Raw genomic sequence first — 24840 nt, 5'->3', positions numbered from 1 at the left:
TTAAAAGTTTCACGCGGCGAGCGAAAAAAAATGTATAACTCGAGCACACTTATAACTTCGGCTACAATGGTACCTTCTTTCTCACGTAACCTTTTCCGCATCCCCGCTTCTCACGCTTGTATACAGTGTGCTTGTACATCTCAATTCTCAATGCGCCGTGTACCTCCGGTAGAGTATATAGGTGTGGGTGTACATCAAGAGAAGAGAGAGAGAGAGAGAGAGAGAGAGAGAGAGAGAGAGAGAGAGAGAGAGAGAGAGAGAGAGAGAGAGAGAGAGAGAGAGAGAGAGAGAGAGAGAGAGAGAGAGACAGAGTACAGAAGAAGGTACTTGGTTTATGGGCGTCACGAAATGGGACTGGAGTCTCGTGAAGTAGCGCTCGCGAGAAGTGGATTTTTTTCTTTAGTCAGAGGTTAAAGAAGATCGTGAATGGGAATTTTTACGGAGTACGGAATTTTGATGTATCTGGGTGACTCATCTGCAAAACGTGCCTCGCTGGCTCGAGAACAGAAATATGTTCTATGCGGATTCGCTGGTGTTAGGTGCAGGGTTTTCTAATCGTGAAGATGCTAGAATATATGGTGTAGCGTATCGTGTACATTTATTGATTAACAAAATTTCAATAGGTATTCTAGACCGATGCGAATACAAAACTTTCAAATATGTTATAAGCGGGCAGACTACTTTATAATGCGTTATTAAAATAATGTTTAGAAAGTTATTGAAACATATCATGGTCCATCTACTGCCACATTTCATTAGTTACTTCCGTGCATTACTCAATTTTTAAATTATGCATTAATAAAAATTATGAATAATTATGCATTAAATTATTCTAATAAAGTAAGAGTGTGCAAAGTTAAAAAAAAATACACATCTTTAGACGCTATGAGCCATTTCAAGTTTTTATAAGGTAAAATAAATCGGATCCACCGTATATTACGAATTAATATATTTATAATAAACATCATCTTTACATAGGAATATAAAAAAATACAATATACAACTCTCCATATCGTAAACGTTCATTGGTATACATATGTAATCTTAGCCGTGTATAACATACCTGTAGACGATTAGAGACAACCTCGGCAAATAAATAAAGAAGCATTAGTTCATTCGCACATTATTCAAGATAATCGTTAACAGCCCGTTGCAATTGCACGCATCAATTGCACACTAGCACTATCAAGTATATAATCGTCGTATATACTCATCATGGCGCTCTAAAACATTATACCAACGAGGATTCGCATTGTTATTTATGGAATAACGAGTAATTTTCATAATAAGGGTTAATTCAAATTGGTTCGAACGCGAAGTAAACTGTTGGGGGTTATTCAATGATTACGATATCTCGGCATGACCGATTTGCTTGTTTCCCGCGTAACCATACTTAAGTATCAAGCATATAAGAAAGATTAACGCGATTCATAATTCCCTCCTTAATTACGGGCTCGTACGGCCCCATACGTAATCATTAATTTACTCCGCGTCCAACAGGCGAAAACCAGTACGTATAATAATTATATACACAAACGCTTCCTGATCAACGCAAACGCATACGCGGACATAAATTCCGCGCGCGCGCTCGCAAGGTGAAACCACACACAGTCACTCGTCTCGTGCAATTACAAGCGCAATTGAATCGTACGCCGGGGAGAGAAGAAACCCTCGGAAAAAAGTGAAGAAGGTAGGAAGTTAAACACGGGCTCATTACGCGGCGGCCGTGACTCGTCTTCTTCTTCCTCCTCCTCTCTTACATACGGGGGGCCGGTTTGTTATAACTCGGTCACGTACATACGCCGCACAGCAGGTCTCTTTCACCTTTGCTAACGCTGCTTTCTCAAGTGTGTGCGTATGTATGTGTGTGTATGTGTAGCCATTGGATGATGTACCGAGGGATTCTCCCGTCCTCTTTTCCTCGCACACGTCCTTACGGTGTGCGAGTTTCACACTTGCCGCTGCACGTTTTCTCCCTTGCTCGCAGGTGCAGCGCGGCGATAACGAGAAAAGCGCGCCAATTAGACATTTTTCACGTGGATGGATCTTGGCTTATAGCCGAGAGGAATATTCGATCGGATATTCATTTATGGGGTTTCTTTACGAATTGGCGTTAGTTCATTACCAGCTTTTAAGAATTAGTAGAGAAAAGTATACAGAGTCCGCGCATAAATGAATATCGGAAATCGACAGCTCCAATTATCTTTGTTGCACTGTCACACGATACCTTTGATTCTGTGTACCGGCAATTACACATACGCGTGCGTCGATTTGTAACAGGCACTTAAAGGCCGGTCGCGTTTTTCTCCCCGCGAATGCGCGCTCGCAAGCTGGCCGCCTTGATCGACAACTGTTCCGATCATAACACGCCGCGAGAGTATTTCCGATTTAACGAGGCGCGCGGATTTTCTCACACAGCAGACGACAGATATACCATGTTTTATGGCGTACGGAAAAGATGATTTGAATTTTAGAAAATAAGGGGCAATCGGACGTTCTATGAAAGCTATACGGGCTATCTCTTAACTTTAAACCGTCGTAAAAGTATAGCTCCGCAGGATTTTCTCTCAGCAGTGTGTCATCTTCTCCCGTAGCACAATTAAAGAACAATTAAAATCCCGTCCAGCCTCTTCGTCATTCCAAAGTTCGGTCACTGGGTCTGCACTTCCTCCTTCTCTCCAAGTTCAAGTTCACTGCTGCACATAGCAGTGCTTATGGCCGATCATCCATGATCTAGCGCGTGACACCTGCAACACAGCGACAAGTAAACATTTTTTCCTCTATCTCTCACCACGTACGTGTTTATATTTATATACGCAGTGCATTGACGTCTCGTCGCGTGAATATAATGACGCTCTGACACGCCAGCGTGAAAGTAAAATCGACGCTCTCGCGTGACAGTGATGAGTTTTCACTCTGAATCTACCGAGGCGAGTACCGCCTCGTCGCTCATTGGAACGCGGCCTGAATGCGCGATTTGCCCAAACGTTGCTCCCGATGGCGCGTAATTCACGGGGACTAGGTTTGCCTCGTTACTTTGTGATCGTTTCTATAATCAGCCGAGATTATTATGCGACGTTGATTCTGCTGCCGATATTATACCGTTATAATACGGGGATTTCACTTTCTATGATAAATAAGTGAATAATAATGCCTCTGTGTAATAACGTCAATATTTTTCCCCTCTTTAGCCGGGGAAATCCGTCCATATAACTCTCGCTATTATCCTCGTTCATACATGCGTAAAATATGATTGTGTCATCATACTTAAACAAATGTTTGCTCAAGTTTGATATGCTCAAAGTAAACTGTGTAATTATTCCGAACTTAATATCTGCAGTACACGCTTATTATTCAAATGCCGTATTTCAAACCCTACGAGCCAAATATTCCATTAAAGTGAAATCGAAACATAGCATACCTTAGAATGTCCCGAATAGAGTATCGGCGTAGAGGCAGGCTCGGGAAGCTCGTCGGCGTCGCTTCTCCACCTGGGCTGATCGGCACTCTGAGCGAATGCCTCGTGTTCCATGATACCCCAGAGAGCCGGTGCCGCCGACTCGGGAGCGTTCGCCAGCATCGCTAGATTGTTCACCGCTTGCGGCAGCACCTGGTAAGCTCTCTCGACCGGTTCCTTGTTTTTGGGTTTTCTCGATTTCGAGGACTTTGAGGACGAGTCTTTAGAGGAAGCTTCGTCGAGGTCCTCCAGCGAGTTCGGATTGGGAACAGGGGTTACCACGTAGACCTTCTCCGAGGAGGTCGAGTTCTTGGAGGTGTTCAGACTGTTGCGCTTCGGCGGCAGCGCCGGTTTCTTTGGGTTCTTTGGATAGATCGCTTCGATTATGGTCACCGAGTCCGGCGCGTTCATGCTCGTGGTTGGAGTTACCTTTAAATAAAAGCCCTCTGGTATAGTGCTCGTCGCGTTTGATTTGTAGTGATGGAAATAAAAGCGTGTGTGTGCAGTAAAATGAGTGTTTAGGATCTACGGATTTAGCGATAAATCGTTCATCGAAACTGCAGGCTCATTTTTTTGTCGGTTCTTTCATACAAAGCGATAGAGAGAGGGTCAAGAGAGACAGTTGATCAGCAAAATTGTGAAACTAAACCTCTGATTTGTTCGTCCTCCGGTGTAATTCCGTATCGTTACTAAAATCGTAAGACTCGTTACTGTCGTCGTATTCCGTAGTCGACAGTAAATATTCATCCGGTATTTGTTTGGATGACAGCCAACGTGGATATGTCGAGTTAGGCGAATTCGTGACTGACGTTGTGGGTTTCGAGTATTCCTACAACATTTTTTCGTACGTGTTATGCGAATCTTTATGTCAACCGAGCCGCCGACTTTCTTCCCACATTGTATATCGAAGTAGCGATAGGTATCAACGATTGCAAGTTCGATTTCACTGCGAGCTTTTACTTTTTGCAACATCAGTTAAAAAATCGATGCACGTCTCGAAGGTGGCTACATCCGCGTTCGCTTTCACTGTACGAAAATCGCTTCCTTCGAATTGCGCAAAACCCCGCGCCCAAAAACCTCTAATTCCTCGCACGTCTCTTTCGTGTGTACTTTTTTCTCTAATGTCAGTCTAATCGATTGTGTCAACACAGAAAGACTCACCTGAATCGTCCAGTTGTCAATGTTCTTCTGCAGTCTGTGCACGTCGATGCTGTTGCCCGGTGCCGATACTGTCTTGTTGCCATTGCGCAACCTTTCTAGATCGTCTTTGGGCGCCGTTCGCGTCACCGATACGCGTCGTGACTCCTGAATTACCACGTTATCCTCGACGTTGTCGTCGTGCGACTCGGAGTCTTCGGAATCTCCTGGGTGATTCGAGGCTGCAGCGGAACTATCGATGTGGTTGTGATGATCTTTGTCCGATTTTGTTGAATGGAAGGGACTCGGGGTGTATTGCGATGTATACGGAATTATTATCTGAATAATCTTTAGAATAGAAAATCAAATTAAAATTTGTGTATGATTAAATGGGTTTGATGTATATTTGATATGCTAGGTATGATAATTCGCCAATCGAAACTCGATTAACTCTATGACAATGCAAAAATCTAAAGATGTTTTTTCATAACTTGCTCTAATTTTTTCCCCTGCTCATCACTCTAGCTTGAAATTAAAATTTCTTCTTCCGACTGAACCTTCCGGGCAATTTTTTTTATTGCCTATTTACATTTCCAGTACACCAACATGTAATTCCATTGTCCCTAATTTCATATTCACGCCACTTAAGCAGCCGGTAAAAAGCAAAAGTCATCAGAAATCGCTCACCTTCTTTCCATTCTCCGACTTGCTGGGCACAACGACTTCCCTGCTCGCGCTCGAATCCTCCGTCTCGTTGTAGAACCTTCCGCCAGCCCTCGCCTCGTTTGTCAGCGTCTCATTATTCCTCTTCTTGAAGAACTCGTACGACTGGACTAGAGTTTCGATCAGTGACTCCTGTCTACGCTGATCCACGGGTCTTGTCATTACGCGTTGCGTCGTGGTGCTGCTGGTCGTTGTGGTCGTGGTCGTCGTCGTTGCGCTCGGCAGCACGAGCGCGTTCCTCTCATTCTGCAGTCGCGGTGGTGGCCTAGTTTCCTTTTCCTCCTCGCTCGAGCTGAACGACTCCGCGTCTGCGCCAGACACGATGTAATCGATCAAAGTAGCCGACGGCAGAGTCGCAGATTCGCCGCTGTGTTTCCCTTTCGACGGCACGATCGTGACCGGTATATGATCGGTAGGCCTGCTATCGAGAAACCGGTTACTGCCGCTGCTGCTGCTACTACTACTACTCGGTGTCGTGGTAGTGATAGCGGTAGTAGTAGTAGAGGGAGATTCTCCGATATTACTGAGGTCTATTAAAGGGGAACGTTGGAAGTGCACGATCGGGCCCTTATGCGACTCTTGATAGTTCGGCGTAGAAGGTGCCGTTGGACGATGACGATGATGCTGCTGCTGATCGATATCGTTGGGTGAGGAGCTTGATTTGGCACTGTTCACATACACTGGGCGGGATTCTGCGTGAACCGGCTCCTGGTGATGGTGATCGCTGATATCGCTGTGGTCTAGATCTGTCGGAGCCTCTTTCACTACATCAACTATCTGACTGGGTTGATGATGTTGCTCAAAGTTGGACGGAGGATGTTGATCATCGTCATTCGAAGAATGTTGATTACCGTAGTCGGATCCACCGTTGTAATCATAATTTTGAGATTGATGATCAAAGTTAGGTGGCGGGTGGTCCTCGATGATCTCTGAGGGTTGTTGATCGAAATTCGAAGGAGGATGATTCGAATTTGAGGATGCATAGTCAAAATTGAGATCTGGTGGATGATCGAAATTTTGAGGAGATTGGTTATGGTTGAAGTTCGGCGGAGGCGGATGATCGAAATTCGGAGGAGATGGTAGATCGAAGTTTTGTTGAGCGGGGTGATTCAAATTATTTGGAGCTTGATTGTAATTCGATTGTGGGGGATGATTAATGATCGGAGGAGGTTGGTTGTACTTCGATTGAGGTGGGTGGTCTAAGTTTGGCGGAGATTTATCAAAATGTGATGATGGTTGTTGATTAAAGTTTGGTGGTGGGTGATCATAATTGGACGGCGAAGATTGATCGAAGTGTGATGGTGGTTGTTGATTAAAGTTTGGTGGAGGTGGATGATCAAAATTCTGCAAAGGTTGATGATCTAAGCCTGGCGGCACTTGCTCGAAGTTAGGAGAATGAGGTTGATCCAAATTAGGTGGCTGGTACCCTGCAGGAGCAACATTGAAGGGCTCAGCCTTAAACAATGGAGGCATCACTCCCGGATACAGATGAGGATTAGGTATTGGATAGTTTTGCTGATTGCTCGATGGCACAGAATGCGAAAAGTCCGGGGTCTTCACTTCCTGAGGTGGTGGTGGAGGCAAGTATCGTCCGCCACCAACATTGGCCGCGTACTGGCCTGGGTCACTGTTGTGCTGCGAGCTGGCGCCGAGAACCGGAATCCAGGGTATTTGGTTGCATGGGTTACAGGGTTTGCCATTCATCCATGGAGCGAGATTCGAATAGCCATTTTGCAGATTGTCGGGGTGAGGTGGAGGCTCATATTGTCCCGTTCCACCCGTATATCTGTATCGCAAGAAAATAAAATTCATTTATTTATTGTTCAACGGCGATTCTTAATTGATATAACACTGTTATATTTTCAAGTACATCTTTAATGAAAACGCTTCTATGACTGATTAAAAAAAAAAGAGTGAAAAGACAATTTCTCTTCCCTTGGATGACTTTAAAAAGTAGAAGCAAATCCATCAGGATAATCGAAGCATTAACTTGTCGCGGGCCATAAATCCCGAGATCGAGTGCGCTTCTCAACGCACGTAAATCATAATCGCAAATCATCTTCCACCATCTGCTTACGTCTTCTAATACTCACCTCTGGCTGTCCGACAAACTAATCGACTTTCCCGTGCGCAGTTTCGCGGCAATCACAGCTAATTAATAACCCTTTAGCTGTCTTCGCAGCTGTTGCCAGAGCATCAGCAGCTTTCCCGACCGTATTACCCCTGTACGTTGTGTACACTTTCGCAAAAAGCGAAAGTCAGCTGTTTAGGCGATATGATATACTCACGGTTGTTGCGGTGCGTATTGGACGACTGGCGGCTGTGGTGGCGGTGGCTGTAGCTTTGGGTAATTCGAGCCGCCTAAGCCAACACTATCCTTGCCTATGGCGTCGTTATTATTGCCGTTGCCACCACCAGTGAAAGGGTTGAGCCAGTCCATCAGCTTGGAAAAGTATCCCGAGCCATTGTTGTTGTTACCGCCGTTTCCTCCCTGCTGATTCACGTACCTTCCGTTCCTAGTGTGTTGCGGCGGCGGAGGCGGTGATAGAGGTGGAGGTGTCAGGGGAGGTGGCGGAGGTTGGTTGTGATTATTGTTCTTAGGCGGAGGTAGAGAAGAAGGACCTCGGGGACCTCTGAAATTGGCCGGCGCTGGAGGTGGCACTAGGAACTCGCTGAGACCACGCGATTGCCTCTGCAGTTGGCGCGAAGGTCGGTGATGCTGTTGATGGTGTAGGACATGGTGATGATGCTGGTGCCGGGGAGAGCTGGTTGGGCCGTCCCTGCTGGTCTTAGTACACGAGCAGCTGGTGTGGACCAGCAATAGCAACAACGACAGACCCTGCAGCAACATGCACTGTATAAAATGATTAATTAATAATAAATTAATTCGTTGTTTAACTATAGAGTAGAATAGACTTGTTTAGGATGGAGAGTCGAGAGTTATCCTACAACAGTCTTTTTACCGCGATTTTCAGTAAATGCTTTTACAGTAAGCATGTAAAAAATTAAAGTTTACAACTAGTTATGAACCGCTTTAAGCTGATTAAGACTAAACTTTCAAATTTTCTCTTCAAATGATGTACGTTTCCTCGTTTCATAAAATATTCCATTCCTCTGACAAGCGAGAGGTATCACATTCGTGCGTAAGTCTGCCGCCGATAAATTTTGCAACGCAAAAAAAATCAATAACCCAATGTAGATCAGGTCAGGTACGGAGAATTTAAGAATCTAGAGACAAAGTAGGTTCCACTCGGATCCGCAGTGGATTCTTTAATCAAGGCCGTTCAATTAAACGGAAAAATGAAAACGACTCAGCAGTCGCGAATAAGCAAATTGACTTATTTCATTCCGCTGCACCGCAATTGCACGTCAGCGTAGCATCAGCTGCAGCAGTTCTGCATAAAAGCGTCAACTAAATAATCTTAGCGCTCAATTAAAAACTCTGGAGCAGCAGGTCGCGGCTTGTCCCCATCATCCGCAGGAGCAGCCGCAGCTGCAACAGCTCTCGAGCGGCATCTAAAAAAACCGTTTGCTCCTTTCCGTGTGGAGCGTAAGTACCGCACGACACACACACGCAATAAGTGTGTTACGGTCTTGTTTGTCAGGCGCTCTCGCTCTCGCAGCTTTTCCACGACACGACGCGCCGTAGAGCCGTACGGACGAGGCGACGCGCGTCTGTTCGCACGTGTGTTATATACGTGCGTCTCGGTATACGTACGCATACACACGACAAGAAAGAAAGAGAGATGCATCTCTCTCTCTCTCGCTCTTGCCGAGAGAAGCATAATGTAGGTAAGTGGGCTGCGATGCACCTCATTTAGCGCTGCGAATTCGCCGTTATGAAATGGTTGTACGCACGTGGGCAGCACTCACTGCTAATTTTTCGGTAAAAACGAAAGTTTACGGCCGAGGCGGCCGCGGCGGCACGCGTTCCTGTCGATGCGTGGCGGCCTTGGCGCATGCGTGCTTGTTTATATAGATTCGCGATCGCGTGGAGAAACTTTGCACGTTGTTTTAGTTGTTGCTTGATGGCGTGTGCCGAGTAATTTGAGAATGATAAAATGGACTTTTGAGGTGAGCGAGTTTAGCTGTATACCCGAGTATCTATAAATTATCGAGTGTCCGTGAGTAGCCGTAGTATAAACGCCTAACGACGCCTTTTGCTTTTTAGAACTGTCGTTAATAGAGCGCGAAGTGATACGTGTCTGTGTGGGGTGCGTTTAAACATCGAATTATGCTTCTAAATCTTTCACTTTGCTTTCAGTGCCGGTTAATACGAAAATACCGAGTTCGAGGAGATATTTTAACTAACCGATCATTTGCCGATGCCCGATTACAGGAAATGAGAATTCACGTTTTTAGCCGGGGAGAAACCACTGAAACGCCATTCAAGAATCATAATAAGCGGCGCGGCAAAGTATAGCATGAGCAATGCAATAACGGACCGCATTCTTTTAATCCGAACATTGTCTCTGATGCAACGATCTATACGCAGCTGCGTTTTTGCATCGTTTAAAATTAAAGATAACCGCCGTCGGGAGATTCGCCCTCTGGAATTTCACAGAATTGTTTGGGTTACCAAAAAGCATCCCATTGTTCCTGCTCGAACAATCGATACCACTTAACGCGACTCATTACAAGCGTATTAGTTTCATTCCGAATGCGCAGCCTCTTTTGAAAAAAACGCGATTTTAATAAAAATGCCATTGTTTCTCGCATAGTGCAGCAGAGTCCACAAGACGTACAACGTCCCCGTAAAGAGCAATACAGATTCAAATTCAGAGCCCGAAACCAGCTCCTCTCCCGAGGAACAATCGAGTCTCTCAAACATCTCGCTTACAAGCCGAGAAACCATGCATCTCTCGTGAGCAAAGACATACTCTATACAGCGCGCAGATGATCTATGACTCGCTACTCGGCTAGTTTCTCAAAACGCAAACACTGTCCCCGACTCTCAATGGACACACATACACTCGTGGAGAAAAAGGGCATCAGCATCTCGTACATCATCGTTCAGCAGCAAGTACCTGACACTCCTGATTGAAAAATAAAAACGCGACTCCCACGGGCGTCCTTGCTCTCACAATGAAAACAACGACTCGCGCGCTCGAGCTAAGAGAAGATACCCACTCCCGGACGCGAAGACCGTTAGCCGACCCAGAGCTGTATATGTATATGCTGTGTACACGTATAGAGCGACTATATGCGCCCTTTTCCCTCTCGACGCGCGCGCGTTCGCGATTATACATATTATACCGGGCGCCCGTGAGAATTTCGAGGTCGAAATCGGGATAGGCTTAGAAAGCGATAATGCTCTTTATATAGACGCCCGCCCGCCCGCCTGATTTCGTATCTGATGTGTTTGTGTTGTTGTTTGCTGGCGCTGTGTATACGGATTTATATATACACAAGGAAGGCGGAGGAAAAGATCGCGTGAGCAGCGGAATAGTAGAGCCTCCGGTTGCACTTGTCCTTTGTACTGCTCTCCTATTCTTTCCCTTCTGTGGGTGTGATTCCTCGTCGCTGGCCAGGCGGGTGAGTCTGCAATGTGGAATTAATTGAAGAGTTTTTCCCGCGGAGCCTCGTCTTGTGTGCTTTTCTTTTCCCTCTTCGCGCGGTTCTTTGTGTGTGACGCGGGTGGAGAGAAAGTTGAGTTACGGGGAACAAGTACTCGCGTGTCGTGTACAGGGTTAAGGATCGACTGATCGCTAATTAATGGGCATCCGATTGGAGGCTAATCGTCGGGCTTGTCGCTCTCGAGATCATGAAGATTCCGCGAGCGTTTCCTGCTTCGTTTCAATGACAATGTGAGCAGTTGTTGTTCCAATATATGTGTACACACGTATCAATGAACGAAACGCGCGTGTATTCAAATGAGGCGATATGCTTTTATTGAATGGCTGTATACAAGACGTCGCGGAACCAATCTAGTGAAACGCACGATCCAGATACAGCGTTAACCGGTACCATAAGCGCAACTCGGGATCAAAATAGAGTGCTCCACATTTGATACATATACTCTCCGGCGCGGATTCTCCTTCGATAGATAGCGATCTCGAATTATATAGAAGCCCATGTTGGCAGTAGCGTGTATTTCATGAGGATATGGGAAGACACATGCGGTATACATAGATAGAGAATTAATTCGAATCCCACGCTATGCCACTGGTACGTGTTTAGGTATATCCGGAGCGATATAGCTTTGCGTGCATCCTTTGCTTCAGATCGAATCTCGTATGAAAGTGATTTGCGGCGAAATTTGATTTTTTAATTCCTCTCTCCACGTCAGCAGCGATTTACTTTGCGAAAGTAGAACGCCGATTCGTGTTTTAATCATCAGGAGCCGTCTGTGATTATAGCCAATGATGTCGCAGGCGAAATTTACAAAGGACGTTAATCAAGGATTTTGAAAACTTCACTTTCGCGACGATCGGTATCATTTTCCTTGAATCAGTTCAAAAGTCCAATTGGTTATGAAAGTCATCTCGATTTCGAAAAATCCGAACCGGTGCAAGCAGTGGATAAAGTCCTACATTATGCCGTAATTGATTTTCTACAGAAACGCGCCCGGAACACTCTATATTATGAAGCTAATGTTCAGTTTAGCAAAATAGAGCCACTAATGACAATACGCAGCAGTAGTCCTTATGCCTTTCAGAAGTAACTGCACCAATCCTGCTCGACATTGCGTATTATGCATGATTTATATTGCTAGCATATTATCCATCTTTCGATCTATCTCTAATACAATATCTGATCGCGGAATTAAAAAAGTGCCAAATTGCAAAAAATGATAAGAGCTTGATCAACGGTAACTTACGAGTCGAAAGTCCATCGCCTGTCTGGTCGATTAATTCTCCTAGCGCTCAAGCTTCCTGCTTCCTCTCATATCATATAGAACTCCACACTGGACACTCGGCAACGATCGATCTCCTCGCACAATTTTCTCTCTTTCTGTATAAAGCAACTATCCCACACTGGTACTGAACATTCGAGGCAAGCTTGCGTAAAATATCCTACACTGCTCGTACTCTGGAGAACTACAGCGCTCGTTTACGACGAAGAAGACAGAGCAAAAAAATTGGCTCAAGGACGTGTGTATCCAGAGCACATAAGCCGGAGCGCAGGCGAGAGAGCCGACAAAAAGCGCGTGCCGCGGAAGCGGAAGGCGCGAGCGAACTAAGCCGAGGGATGGAAGAAGCGCTCGAGTCGACGCCGGGTCAAAGAGGAGAGAGTAGACTGTGTGTATACGTGTGCGGCTCCTCCACCTCCTCTCTTTCTTCGGCGAGCGCCGCCGATTCGCCGATTCCAGGGAAAACAGCGCCAGCAGCAGCCGGCGCTTTTCTCCCGGCGACGCGCACTTTCTTTCTTCCCTCCTCCGGCCACTCCGTTCTCCGCGCTCGCGCGCGCGCTGTTATGGTTGTCTGCTCGATATTATACCTGCGTGTGCCCGCGTGCATTCTCACGTGCCTCTTTTCTTTCTTCACGCGCTTTGGCTCGGCGCTTCGTCGCGGGATCGTCACACTCTCTCTTTCGCTCTCTGCAGTGTGTGCCGCGCAAGCGTTGATGGGAAGTATGGCTGCTAAAGATTTTCGCTCGAGGTTTTTACTGTTGGTAATTGCCGTTCGCAATTTTATTTTGGATTTTATGATTATCCCGCGTGCGGAATTGCACTTTGATAGACGACCCGGGGAAGAATTTTTTAAACGGTACTTCCGCGCGTGTTTGCTCAACTTTATAGTCAAACGAGTGCGAGTCGTATCAATAAAGTTTAGAAAATTGTTGGTGGAGAGAGAGAGAGAGAGAGAGAGGGAGAGAGAGAGATATGAAACTTTATAGTGCCGCGTTTAATTTTAAGGATTACGTCGAAAGGTTATAGCTCAAGGAGAGCAACTTGCACATTCTTGGCATCTGCTTTATTGTCCCAGTTCTTCTGCATTATCAATTCGAGAATGCAATCCAATTCTCGCCCGTAATTATACAATTTTACGCAAGTACTCCTTTTCGGATAATAGCAAAATTACCATGTTTATAAGTGGACGATAACAAGAAACTAATATGCACAATTACGCGTCTTTCCCTTTTCACACTTCCCTCGCTGCTTCCTCGTTCCTCCGTACATGCGAACGTTACACCGTCGTTTTTTCGTCGCCTTTACGCTTCAAGGCGCATTATTACGTTCCAACCTTCGCCTCCTTCTCATTGTCACGCGCGACACATTTCACCTTCTCCACCTTTCATTCATTCGTGCATTACACACCTCCGCGCGGTTTCTTTATTTTCCTTTCGTTTGCTCACCGCTCCTTTAAGCTCATTCAAAAACGCATCTCTCCACTTTGTGCCAAATCTGAAGTTTGCCTAGAAACCCAACGCGGTATAATTGAGTCATTCGCGTTTTTTTCCGTTTTCACACCTTTCGAGTTTTTCTCTGTGCGCGGCACTAGTTCGCCTCCTGAGATTTTTATCTCTATAAAGCGCAGAATAGGCTATACACGAGCGCATACATGACCCTATATAGAAAGCTGCGGAAGTTTGCGCGCGCGAGTTTCAATAAGAAGTGCGAGCGAGTATTAGCTTAACATAGTTCTTGTGAGAAAGTGTGCGCGCGTTCGTATACGCACTTGAACGCACACAGAGGAGGAGAGACGAAACTCTTCCGGATCCCCGGCTTTTAATTGAATGGTATTACGAGACTTTTAATTAACGCGACGGCGCGCGAGAGCGGGTGTAGTGCTATGGAAATGAGGCTTTAAAAAAATATATTAAATAGCGCAGTGCAGTGTGCTGACGCGCTCGGGCTCCTCGATTCGTGACCCTGAAAGATTCGTTTTTCACTCGGGAAACTACTTGATTTGCATGACAATAATATCGTTAGCTTGGGTTTTCTTGGAAAATTAGATATCGGAGATTGACTACGTCGGATTACTTTATACTTTATTCTTATAAATAATCCATTTAAAGTTGGCTTCATCAATGAGTGCCTATCGCGGACTTTCGAATCGACGTTTACTTATAGCAGTGTCATCCTCCTTCAAGGAGGCAAACAGACGGAGCCTTCGAAGAAAAGATAAACTCCTAACTCAGAACTAACGTGTTCTAATTTATGTAAATCTACTCTTGTTGTATTGATATACTGTATTACAAGTGCTCATTTCGACCTTAGGTTTCTCAAGCTTTAATCCAAGCAATCATGGCCCGGCTTGGTTCTGTTTTTCAAGCAGATGTTTTGCTTCCAACAATCCAACTGTTTCCTAAAAATCCACTCCAAAAACAGAGTCATACACTTATACAAGCCCGCATCGAAATAACCCAAATACTACCTCGGATTGATTTCTTCACACTCACGAATCCGCGAAATCGTATCACGACTCGGCTGCTTACTTGCGCAGCTGAGTCAATCCGAATTCTACACATTTGCAAACCTCGGTAGCGGCGGCGGCGCATACTCAAACGCGCGCGAGAAACTCGCGCGATGCGCGCGTCGAATACTAGATCGTTACTTTGACTTTTCCCTGCGAGGAGAAAGAGTATTAAAAAAAAAGGAAAAGAAAAGAGACGCATTGCGCGCGAGCTCGCCGCGAGATAAATGCGCGGACACGTACGACTGTCTACAGGACACGTACGACTGTCTACAGGTGCTCGAAAGTTTTGCGAGCGCTTTGCTTGAATTCGCGCGCAAATATTTTCTCCTCGGTTGAGAAGTACAGTCGCCGAGGTGGGGCGCATTGTCGTCATGGTAATGAGCGACACGCTGAAAGGACTTTGAAAATAAAGAATCGAAAGAAGATATTGTGGAGATGCTGAGGATGTCGGTTGCAGCCTCGTTTTGTTTTACGATTTCCAGGCGAAGCTTGCGCGAAACGCTGATAAAAACAGAAAATAGTTGTACGGAGCAAGCGGTGAAGATAAAAAATAGTCGGTTTCGGAAATAGCTGTAATCTCTTTGTGCGGTACACCGCCTTCATTGTTTTTGATTCATTTGGCGCATAATTAATGCAAATGAAAAGTTTTTACTACTCGCGGACGTAGAAAGGAGAAATCGTCTCTATGTACCGAGATTTTAGCACGTATGCCTTTTTTGAAAATATTCAGTCGTGTGTAATCATTGTTTACAAAAATTCTACTGCCATTTTAGCATGTCAGCAGAATCCATCATTTGAATATAATAGCTTTCCAATAACAGTTTTCTAATAACCCGCCCCGGGAATGGCCAGAAGTGCGAACGTAATTTCTATCTACCAAAAAGGAAATGAAAAGTCCTCTCCACTCTCCCCAAATACACAATTTAATATTCGCTTTCGGCAAACTCGAATAAAATTTGTTTACGCGCTGCACTTTCCAACGAGCCGTAATCTGGAGCGCTCTCAGTTTATTCGAAAATAATCAAGCCCATCATCCGATTAATTAGCTCTCGAACGCGCTTAACGAACTACGCTCAGCGATACCTCTCATGCTCGTATACGTATCAAATTTCATAGCCTGCGCTCTCTCAGCCGTACCGCAAACTGCCCGTATAGAAACTTTCGACCGCATATCCATCACCTCTGCATGTGCTGACCGAGTGACAGTTCCTTTCGACACCGTAAATTTCGCGCGTAAATCGAGGATTTCGGGCCTCTCTTTACACGCGGAATACGAAAAGATGTATACGCTGTCAGCCATGCGCGTGCGCGTGTATGTGCTCTCACAATCGCGACGCATATAGAAAGCGCGCGTGATATTGCGAATTTCCGTGCGTTCGCGCCTGGATTTCCAATAGGAACGACGAACGCGAACGGCCTTTTTATCGCTCGACCAGCTGGTGCTCGCGCGCGCGCGTCGATCGCGAGATTTTCTCCTCGCCGCGAAGACACAATGTAAAATGTTTATTAGCTACGCGTCCAGCATAAATTACCCCTCCGAGGCTTTTTGTTCTCCGCGAAGGAGAGCAGCGCCGAGATTTCTTTTTTTGGCGCAGGAATGTAGCTGTTATATGGGTGATTATTAATTTAAACGTTCGCTCCGTGGTGCGAGTTCTTGGAACTGCATAGTGTGGGCATTTGAAAAAAAGGATGGCCTCGGCCGTGAATTATGGCTGCGTATGTGGAAAATGGTTTCGATGCTTGATTATTGAGCACGCGTATTGACGCTCGTTGATGGTATGTCGAGTTCTTTTCCTGGATTTTAATTTGCTTAGTGCTGTTGCTGCCGGTAAAGATGCTACACTGGTTTCGTTCTGCATGATTGATACGAAAATATTTTCTAGAAAATATTTTTTCCCTAGTTTCTTTTTAATTCCAGCAAAATCGGGGAAATAGGCGCGCGTTGATTGAAGATGTACCAGTTTTTTTTTCCTGGTGTACTTGTCGCAGAGACGATAAATGATGATTTTCTTGATTTTTTTTAGATTTAGGTGAAAGAGTGAAGATTGCAAATTTTACAAAAATGGTACGTAAATCTTAGTTGGTGCAGTGATATAAATCAAGTGAAAAAAGAAAGGAACAGTTTATCACGACTATCGTACGCCTATTCAAAGCGTCTTGTCAGATTCTTCAAAAGACCAGTTTGTATAGGTAGTGATCAACATCCAGAATCGATACAGGAAGTTTTTACAAGATTTAATAAGACGTTTATTTTGTAATTTTGCATCGTCTGAAATGTAGCATGGTAATATTTTTTATATTTATACATATATTTAAAAAAAATAAATTTTCAAACAAAGTATAACTGGCCAATAACAGTTATAAAAAAGAATTGTGCAATCGTTTCATAATTCTATAAAGTGTAAGTATAACAAGTTTACGGGACCAGAAAAGTTATCGAATCCAGACCATAATCCTTTTTATCCCGATGGTTATGGCATCGATTCTCATTAAATAATCTCATGCGAAAATAACTCACATGTTGCGTATGTAAATTCAGACGTAAAGCAAAGTTGTAGTATGGGTAAAAATTGTTTTCAAAACATTACAGTAATATACCGATCTACTTTTCTTATTATGCAAATAAATTAGCTATTAATTACCAAATAACAGTTTCCTAGATTATATTAGCGTTCTATATTGGCGCAAGTATTACGATATACGATTATCTAAATGAAAGAAAATCACAAACTTTACAAAGCTTTTTACGTAAGAAGATATTTTCAATTTACGAATTCTGATCATATTCTTTTATGTGCACATATGTACACCAGATTTTCTATGTATTAATTGCTTGGTTGAGAAGAACTACATACTTCAAAAGAGTAGTTCGCTGAACACTGGTATTATGATAAAAATTTTTATTAGATATGCAGCTTTCTAAATATTTGTTTTAATTACTTATTAGTCATTTAGTCAACGGTAAAATTAAATGAATTGTCAATGAACTTTTCAAATCTTGCAATAACAGGAAGAATTTACACGCTAACGACGAACTGTAGTTTGTAAAATCAATTTCATGGGCAAGCCTTTTCACCTAAGTTTATTTATCATTATATATAATATAATAAGTTATGTAATGGTCTTGTTATTGTAAAGTTATTTGGTTTTTTGTGCGCTCGTTATGATAACAATATGACACACGTTTTACCGAAATTGATCTCTTATTTTTCAATGAATCGCTTACAGACTCCCATTCACATAACCGATTCCATGACAATCGCCTTTACCTTCTCTTACCCAACCACCGTGCATAAAAACAACCATGAGAGCAACAGCGTCCAATCTTACAATCGTTCCCCCTGAAAACTACCGTTTAACGCAATCGCTCCCCCCGACAACAACCTGTTACACCTCGTGCTCTGCACGCACTGCAGCAGCAGCAGCAGCGACGGCAGCGGCAACCGCGAAAAGTGAAGGCAAATACACGCTTACTTACGAGGGGGGCAATTGGAAACCGGTGCGTCGGTTGCTCGCCATTCTTTCCGGCTAAAATGCAGTGACCTTCGGCGGCGGCGCATAGGCTTCTCTTGGCCAATGTTTAGTGAAAGTGAAGCCAGGGAGGTCCGCTGCACTTGCAGCTTTTGGGAGACTCGCGAAGCTGGCGATTTTTCAGTCGGCTCGCGACGAAGAGTCCACTCCTGCACGCGTGATTTATCGTTGCGCGCCGCGCGCGGGATTTGGAAAGCGCAACGACGGACTCTTCCACGTAGCCGACGTTGTCTAGTCGAAGCGGCGATTTGTGCTGATGCTGGTCGCGTAGTTCGGCTTGGGAATTGGCTTGTTTCCGTGTGTCTCTTGCGCTATTGTTTGGAGAGAGTTTTGTTTTTGGAGCAGTTTCACAATGCTGCTACTGTTTGTGGGGTGTGTGGTGCTCTTCGCGGTGAAGCTGATACTCGATTGGAGGAGAAAGAGGTTGAAGAATTATCCTCCAGGTAAGGGAGTTTCGATTTGTCATGCTTTTTATTAAAAATTATTATTCCTATTTTAAATAATATATTTACGAAAAATTTGAAAATGCAATAGCATACAAGCTCATGATTCCTTAATAACCCTCGGGTATACTCTCCTATACGTACAATATTTTTTATGCTAAGAAACTTCAATATGAGTCACTTTAAATCATAATCAAGTTAATTACGTAATTACAGCAAATCGCAACAGATGATGTGAAAAACCAGTTGTGAATACCATAAACAAGTCACTTTTTCTCGAATTTCATTTACGTGATCTGGAATCTAAGCTTCGCGAGGCCGTAAATGGATCAAACTAAATTTAAGCGAACGTTATTAAAAGCAAACCGTTAAAACGATTTTTCTTTTTTAAGAAACGCCAGTGCAATCTTAAGCACTTTCTACGCAGCTACAATTTGCTGTCTCGGCTAAGCCTCGACTCCGACTTTACGGCTCACTTTCTTGATTATGATTTTTGTCATGTTGCGAGAGAAGCTAGAAAATGCTGCTATGCTAAATTATATCAACTCTGTATACATGGCTTAGAAGTCCATGCAACGTGATGTCAATAATTACATGATTCATACGTAACAAAATATTTCAGGACCACGAGGTCTGCCCTTGATCGGCAATCTGTTGCAAGTAAGTCGTTTGATCCGAGAGACGCGTTTCCACTGGGGTGTCTGGCGTGAACTAGCCGCTCGCTACGGTCCCGTAGTTCAGGTTCGTTTGGGCCTGGCTAACCCGCTGCTCATCGTGTCCGGTCGCGATGCGGTTCTCGATTTCCTGGGCAGACGCGACTTTGACGCCAGACCAGACACCTTCGAGATCAGACATCGTAGTTTCGGCAAAAAGCGGGGCATCGTACTTAACGATGGACCAGACTGGACTGAGCAGAAAAGGTGAGGAATGCGTCTATACTCCTTCCAGTGTTCTTGTTTCAATAGCAAGTGACACCTGTCTGTTTGTTTTTCAGATTCTTACTCAAGGTTCTCAAGGACTTTGGATTTGGCAAGCAAAGCATGGAGGATTTAGTGCTGGAAGATGCAAGTATGTTATGCAACATACTGATGGATAAAATGCTCGACACCACCATCGATGTTCATGATTTCAGCGAGGTGACCGCTATTGCCGTCATCAGCAGTTTGTGGAATTTAATTGCTGGTAGAAGGTAAACTGCCTTCCAATCGCAGTTGAAATAATTTTTTCGACTAATTGCGCAAGAAAAAAATTTAGTACACAAAAATGCTTTGTTTTAATCCTTAAACTGAGCTGATGAATGTGTTTTAATGGTGTATTTTGCAAGAATCATTTATTTTGAAGTGTCAACCTGTAAACTCGTGCTTACAGGTGCGACCCGACAGAGAAAGAATCCGAAATGGTAGAGATCTTGCGAATTCTCAAAGAATCATTTCGCAATGGAAGCGCAACAGGTTCGCTGTGGCAGCATATTCCCTTCTTACGTTTCATCATGCCGAAGTACTCGGGATTCGCCGACCAACAGCAAAGAGTATCGGCGATGTCTAATTATTTTTTGGTACACCTTTTGAATAACGTTGATTAATAGCATATAATGATTTATGTAGCAACAAAGCAGAATACATTCATATAATATAAGGATAATTTGATTATAGGATGAAGTTGCTAGGCACAAACAGAATAAAAAACAAGGAGAGTCTAATGATTTGATCGACAAGTATCTTGATGAAATCGCATCTCGCAATAACAATGAGTCTTCATTTGACGGTAATTCACTATGATATTGTTTTCGAACTGCAATTGGAATAAAATCACACTTATTTGATTAATATTTGACAGAGCTCCAATTAGTTGTTCTTCTGAAAGACTTGTTTTCTGCTGGAATCGAGACAACTTCAAACACAATTGGTTTTGCTATATCGTATTTAGCAAAATATCCGGATACCCAGACGAAAATTCAGGACGAATTGGACCACATCATTGGGAGTATTGGAGTTCCAAAATTAGTTTACAAAAATTCGTAAGTTTTAGCTTGGAATCCACTCGATATCACTTTCTAATCTTCTCTGTAAAAAAATTCAATCGTCCATATCCAGTCTAAATGATATTCGAGTGGCCTCATTTCAATTTTATTGAAAGTAAAATTGAATTCCGAGGAAGATCGTCTGCTAGTTCTAAGAAAAGCCGCAGTTTCTCAATTTTTACAATTGGGCATTCTGAAAAAGCCTCTTTCCTCTTTTCCAGACTGCCGCACTTAAACGCAACAATCGCCGAAGTTTTGAGGTTAGCGAACGTCGCACCGACAACAATAGCTCATCGCGCGGTTGTCGATTGTTCGCTATTGGGTTACGACGTCGAGAAAAATTGGTCGGTAATTGGCAATCTGCGCAGCGTTCACATGGATCCGGATCACTGGGTTGACTCCGAGGCTTTTCGGCCTGAACGTTTCATCGACACTCGTGGGAAATACGTGGAGGATCCCTGGCTCATGCCCTTCGGATCGGGTAAAAATATTTTTCAAACGTAATCAAAGTATGTGTTCTTCCAACCAAAAGACATTTTCAAAACTTTCGTACAAGTCGATAGTGTCTTATCGAGTGGTGTGAAAATAATTTATAGCACATGTGAATAGGCACAGGTACAGTGATCTCAATCATTTCTAGAGTTTAAAAAACGAGAGTAGAGCATTATTTTAAAAAGGATTCTCGAATGGCAATTAATAGGTGTTATAATTATATGATTAATGTGGTCCCAAAAAAGCAACACTTAAAAACAGCCAGAATTAAAGAAAATTCTACAAGACTCGATCTGTTTGATTCCTATGCAAATCAATACATCACTTCTACACTTTTCAGGACGCAGGAAGTGCATCGGTGAAAACTTGGCGAGGATCAGTCTGTTTCTCTTCTTGGCAAGCCTGCTGCAAAAATTCCGATTCGGCCTGGCGCCTGGCGAGACAGCGCCCTGTTTGCTTGGAGTAAACGGGTTCACTGTCTCGCCACCACACATCAACATTGTCATAACGTCACGCTGTCACGACAAGAAGTAAATTAAACGGGACTAATGGCTTTAGGTGTACTGCGCCGCTTGATTTATAACAAGTGCGATGGCAAATTTCAACGAAGATGCAAGCGTATAAATATTTCGTCGTTGGCTTATTTTTTAAGGAGAATTCTTCTTTCATTAAAAAAAAACGGTAATTTATTTTGAATTCTAGCTTTAATTCATAAAATCACGGTTCTAATAATATCGTCATTTTTAAAGAATACTAGGTAACTATAAGTATTCTTTCACTCAGAACGACGTCAAAAGGTGCGAAAAATGACTAATTAAGTTATTGATAAGCGCATCATTTTTCAAACAATATGATTCATTCCTATATATATTAAGATTTATTTTTAGGTAAAAAACGAAGACACAGAATAATACTCATAGTTATAGTTAGAATAGTATTGATTAGATTATATACACATTATTATGTATTTCTTTTTTCGTTAATTAATCAAAAAATTTGTGCGTGAATAAAGTACTTATCATTCGCTACAGAAGCCTACTTGTTAAAAGAAAACTGCGTGTATCATTACCCGATAAATGAAACACCAATAAGTTTCTTCTCAATCCCGCTAGGTGGCCAATTTCGATCGATCAACGCTTTCGTTCGTTAGGACAGTATAGATCGTTACCGCGTGTCGATAAAACAGATTCTAGTTCATGCTCGAAGCTCGTCTCTTCGGAGGAAGCATTGTTGGTACAGTGGAAAGACAAAGAGAAAAGCAAAAAGAAAACTCTATTACGATATTGAAACTCTTTTCACGCTATTCTTAACTCTTCGTTGACTATACGCATCTGTTAAAAATAATTTTGACCGCAACTGCATACGTCGCATGCCGCAGTTGTAATTCCTCGCGTTTCTTCGTAAAACTAATGTGTGTTGCTGTCGCCTTGTAAATAAACGACGCATTATTACAAAACTGCCTCGGCAGAGCTGAATGAAAAAAAGAACCGTTTCGTTCCAGTTTATGTATATTTTTGAGAGAGACTCTTTCTCACTCTTTCTCGACGCGATCGCACTTCCGTGAAATCAGAGCTTGGAACGCTTTCACGTATTGAACGACGTTTTCGCAGAAACTCGTAAAAATCGACGCTCTTGAAAGATTTCGAACTTGCAAAATACGTGATTACAACGAGGTTGATATCCAAAATTTGCTTTGCAATGTGAAAAACAACATGACGATAGTCGGAACGACTTAAAAAAATATTGTTTACTGTCAAGCAGTGGAGATTACTATTTCCAAAGCTTTGTGGAAACAACGAACTATTTATAATGTGATGATTAAAAACGTTAATTTTATCAAAAGCTTAGAGGACTCACTAAATCTATGCTTGATATCTAATGGAAAACTTGTTCAAGTGCAACTTTGCTCGGATAATTCTAGATACTCTCGGGGTTTTCCCAATCCACGCAGATCATTACTCACGGCCCAGCTTTGATGGCAATTTCTTCACTGTTCAACTAATTAACGCTACGCGCGTTTTTACGACGATGAAAAAAAGGCATCACCACCAAGAGTGAGAGAGAGACGAGACGGTGTTCAGCGCAATATCGTCTCGGTGAAGCGATAAATCACGCACCTATATGCGTTCACGTGTCAGCAGCAGCAACAGCAGCAGTAACGCGCACCTCGGGATTTTTTTGCAGTCGCTATACTACTCTCCCGGCTTTATACGCGTGTTTCTCTGTGTGCAGCAGTGAAAGGTCGTTGAAGCTGAGTGTTAATATCAATCTAGAGGTTAAAGCATAGTGAGCAAGAGAGAGAGAGAGAGAGAGAGAGAGAGAGAGACAGAGAGATAGAGAGAGAGAGAGAGAGAGAGAGAGAGAGAGAGAGAGGTGGACGGGCGCCCATGGAGAGCAAAGGCGACAGAGTGAGAGACATGAGGTCATGGCAGGCGGAAGGAAGGGTACGGGGACTCGGAACTCGATTGATCGCGTGATCGCACTGACTATATGAGCGATATGCAAATGTTTGGTGTATACTCTTGAAATTAATTCTATGTGTTGGCAATGGTCGACCGTTTTAATTCTAAGCTTTATAGTACACCGTGTTCTATTCAGTGGCTGTACACATTTTTTTCTTTTACAATGTATGCAATAAACGTGAGGCTTGGCGTGGACGTTTATTTACGTTCTTATGTGTCGAAGGACTATAAACATTGTTTAAAAGAGTATTAAGAACCCATTTTAGAAGATTGTCGATTGAAAAAGGAAAAGTATTACATTCGCTTGAGAAGACTGATAATTCAGCCAAATTGTCGAGCGTTTTAGCATATGCAAATTCCCGCTTGATATCACGTCTCGACGTGGCTAAAGTGAAATATATTTATTCGAATACATTGTATTTTCTGTATAGTTTATTCATATTAAAACACTCGCCGTAAGCTGATTTATATACTAATATACTTTATTGACTCGCAGCTCCGAGTTTATACACTCAACTTTCTAGAAGTGGATTTTTCCATCATTTTGCAACGCGTGATTAACGTTTGAGATATTTAATCATTTAAAAAGGAGAAATACGTCCGAGCGCTATTTATAGACTCCAATCCATCGGTATACTACTTATTGTTACTAAAATTATCTTCCGTATTTAGTCGCTCGACACTCGACGTTCGTATAATGTTTTTCTACATTGATGCGGCGAAGTGACGATAAAAAAAGATTGTGCGCTATCATATAACGTTAGGTCGTACTCCCGTTACGTATCTGTGATGTACAAAAATTAGTGAGAAAACTTTTGACCCTCGTTTTTGAGGTAAATTATAGCTAAACAGTGTAAAACGATGATGCGAAGGTAATTTATGCAAAATCGCTACAATGAATATAATATATCGCTTTCGCCGGCGATTTACATTCATTGCAACATTGACATTTACTTATAAATGTTATGACAATCCTGTTATCAGTCATAAGAATTGATGAATCGAACGCACTTTTTGTAGTCTTCATTAGACTCACTATTTAGATTATTGCTCGATTTTCGATCATATTGCGAGTTTCGCATTCTTCCGGATGAAATCGGATAGCAAACGTGCGTAAAATTATCCAGTTCCGAGAAGCAGAGCAGGAAAATGAATAGTTTGAAGAGGAGATCTAATTATACTTATTCACCAAATCGTATAGTACGACACAAGC

General features: G+C 43.2%; 2 protein-coding genes across 3 annotated transcripts; one reads left to right on the top strand and one right to left on the bottom strand.

The window, feature by feature from the left end:
- Positions 1–934: 934 nt before the first annotated feature.
- Positions 935–12835, bottom strand: LOC100679692 (eukaryotic translation initiation factor 4 gamma). Of its 2 annotated transcripts, XM_016981326.3 has the most exons (7): positions 12138–12834; positions 7606–8171; positions 5282–7103; positions 4619–4942; positions 4107–4286; positions 3422–3886; positions 935–2747 (listed from the first exon to the last, which is right to left on the bottom strand). In XM_016981326.3, exons 1-7 carry the CDS (start codon positions 12150–12152, stop codon positions 2691–2693), a joined length of 3429 nt encoding a protein of 1142 aa, XP_016836815.1. In that variant the 5' UTR covers positions 12153–12834; the 3' UTR covers positions 935–2690. The 2 variants fall into 2 exon arrangements, with proteins under 2 accessions (XP_016836815.1, XP_016836817.1); XM_016981328.3 differs by lacking the exon at positions 4107–4286 and having other exon boundaries at positions 12138–12835.
- A 5304-nt stretch (positions 12836–18139) lies between these two features.
- LOC100115268 (methyl farnesoate epoxidase) lies at positions 18140–22198 on the top strand. Its single transcript, XM_001599989.6, has 8 exons — positions 18140–18653; positions 19276–19573; positions 19648–19842; positions 20022–20208; positions 20306–20417; positions 20490–20670; positions 20895–21154; positions 21506–22198. Exons 1-8 carry the CDS (start codon positions 18563–18565, stop codon positions 21697–21699), a joined length of 1518 nt encoding a protein of 505 aa, XP_001600039.1. The 5' UTR covers positions 18140–18562; the 3' UTR covers positions 21700–22198.
- Positions 22199–24840: the final 2642 nt, after the last annotated feature.

This window comes from Nasonia vitripennis, chromosome 1 (assembly GCF_009193385.2).
Source record: "Nasonia vitripennis strain AsymCx chromosome 1, Nvit_psr_1.1, whole genome shotgun sequence".
NCBI classification, from domain to species: Eukaryota; Metazoa; Arthropoda; class Insecta; order Hymenoptera; family Pteromalidae; genus Nasonia; species Nasonia vitripennis.
This window is presented reverse-complemented; position numbering and strand designations above follow the sequence as displayed.

What these genes read in the sequence shown, in the direction of transcription:
- LOC100679692 (XM_016981326.3), bottom strand. An exon ending in CAATACGCACCGCAACAACC is followed by an intron (nt 7,104 to 7,605) that starts GTGAGTATATCA and finishes CTTGCGATACAG; the next exon opens with ATATACGGGTGGAACGGGAC. An exon ending in TTGACAACTGGACGATTCAG is followed by an intron (nt 4,287 to 4,618) that starts GTGAGTCTTTCT and finishes AAAATGTTGTAG; the next exon opens with GAATACTCGAAACCCACAAC.
- LOC100115268 (XM_001599989.6), top strand. Translation starts at nt 18,563, where the DNA reads ATGCTGCTACTGTTTGTGGGGTGTGTGGTGCTCTTCGCGGTGAAGCTG. An exon ending in GTTGAAGAATTATCCTCCAG is followed by an intron (nt 18,654 to 19,275) that starts GTAAGGGAGTTT and finishes AAAATATTTCAG; the next exon opens with GACCACGAGGTCTGCCCTTG. An exon ending in CGATGTCTAATTATTTTTTG is followed by an intron (nt 20,209 to 20,305) that starts GTACACCTTTTG and finishes ATTTGATTATAG; the next exon opens with GATGAAGTTGCTAGGCACAA.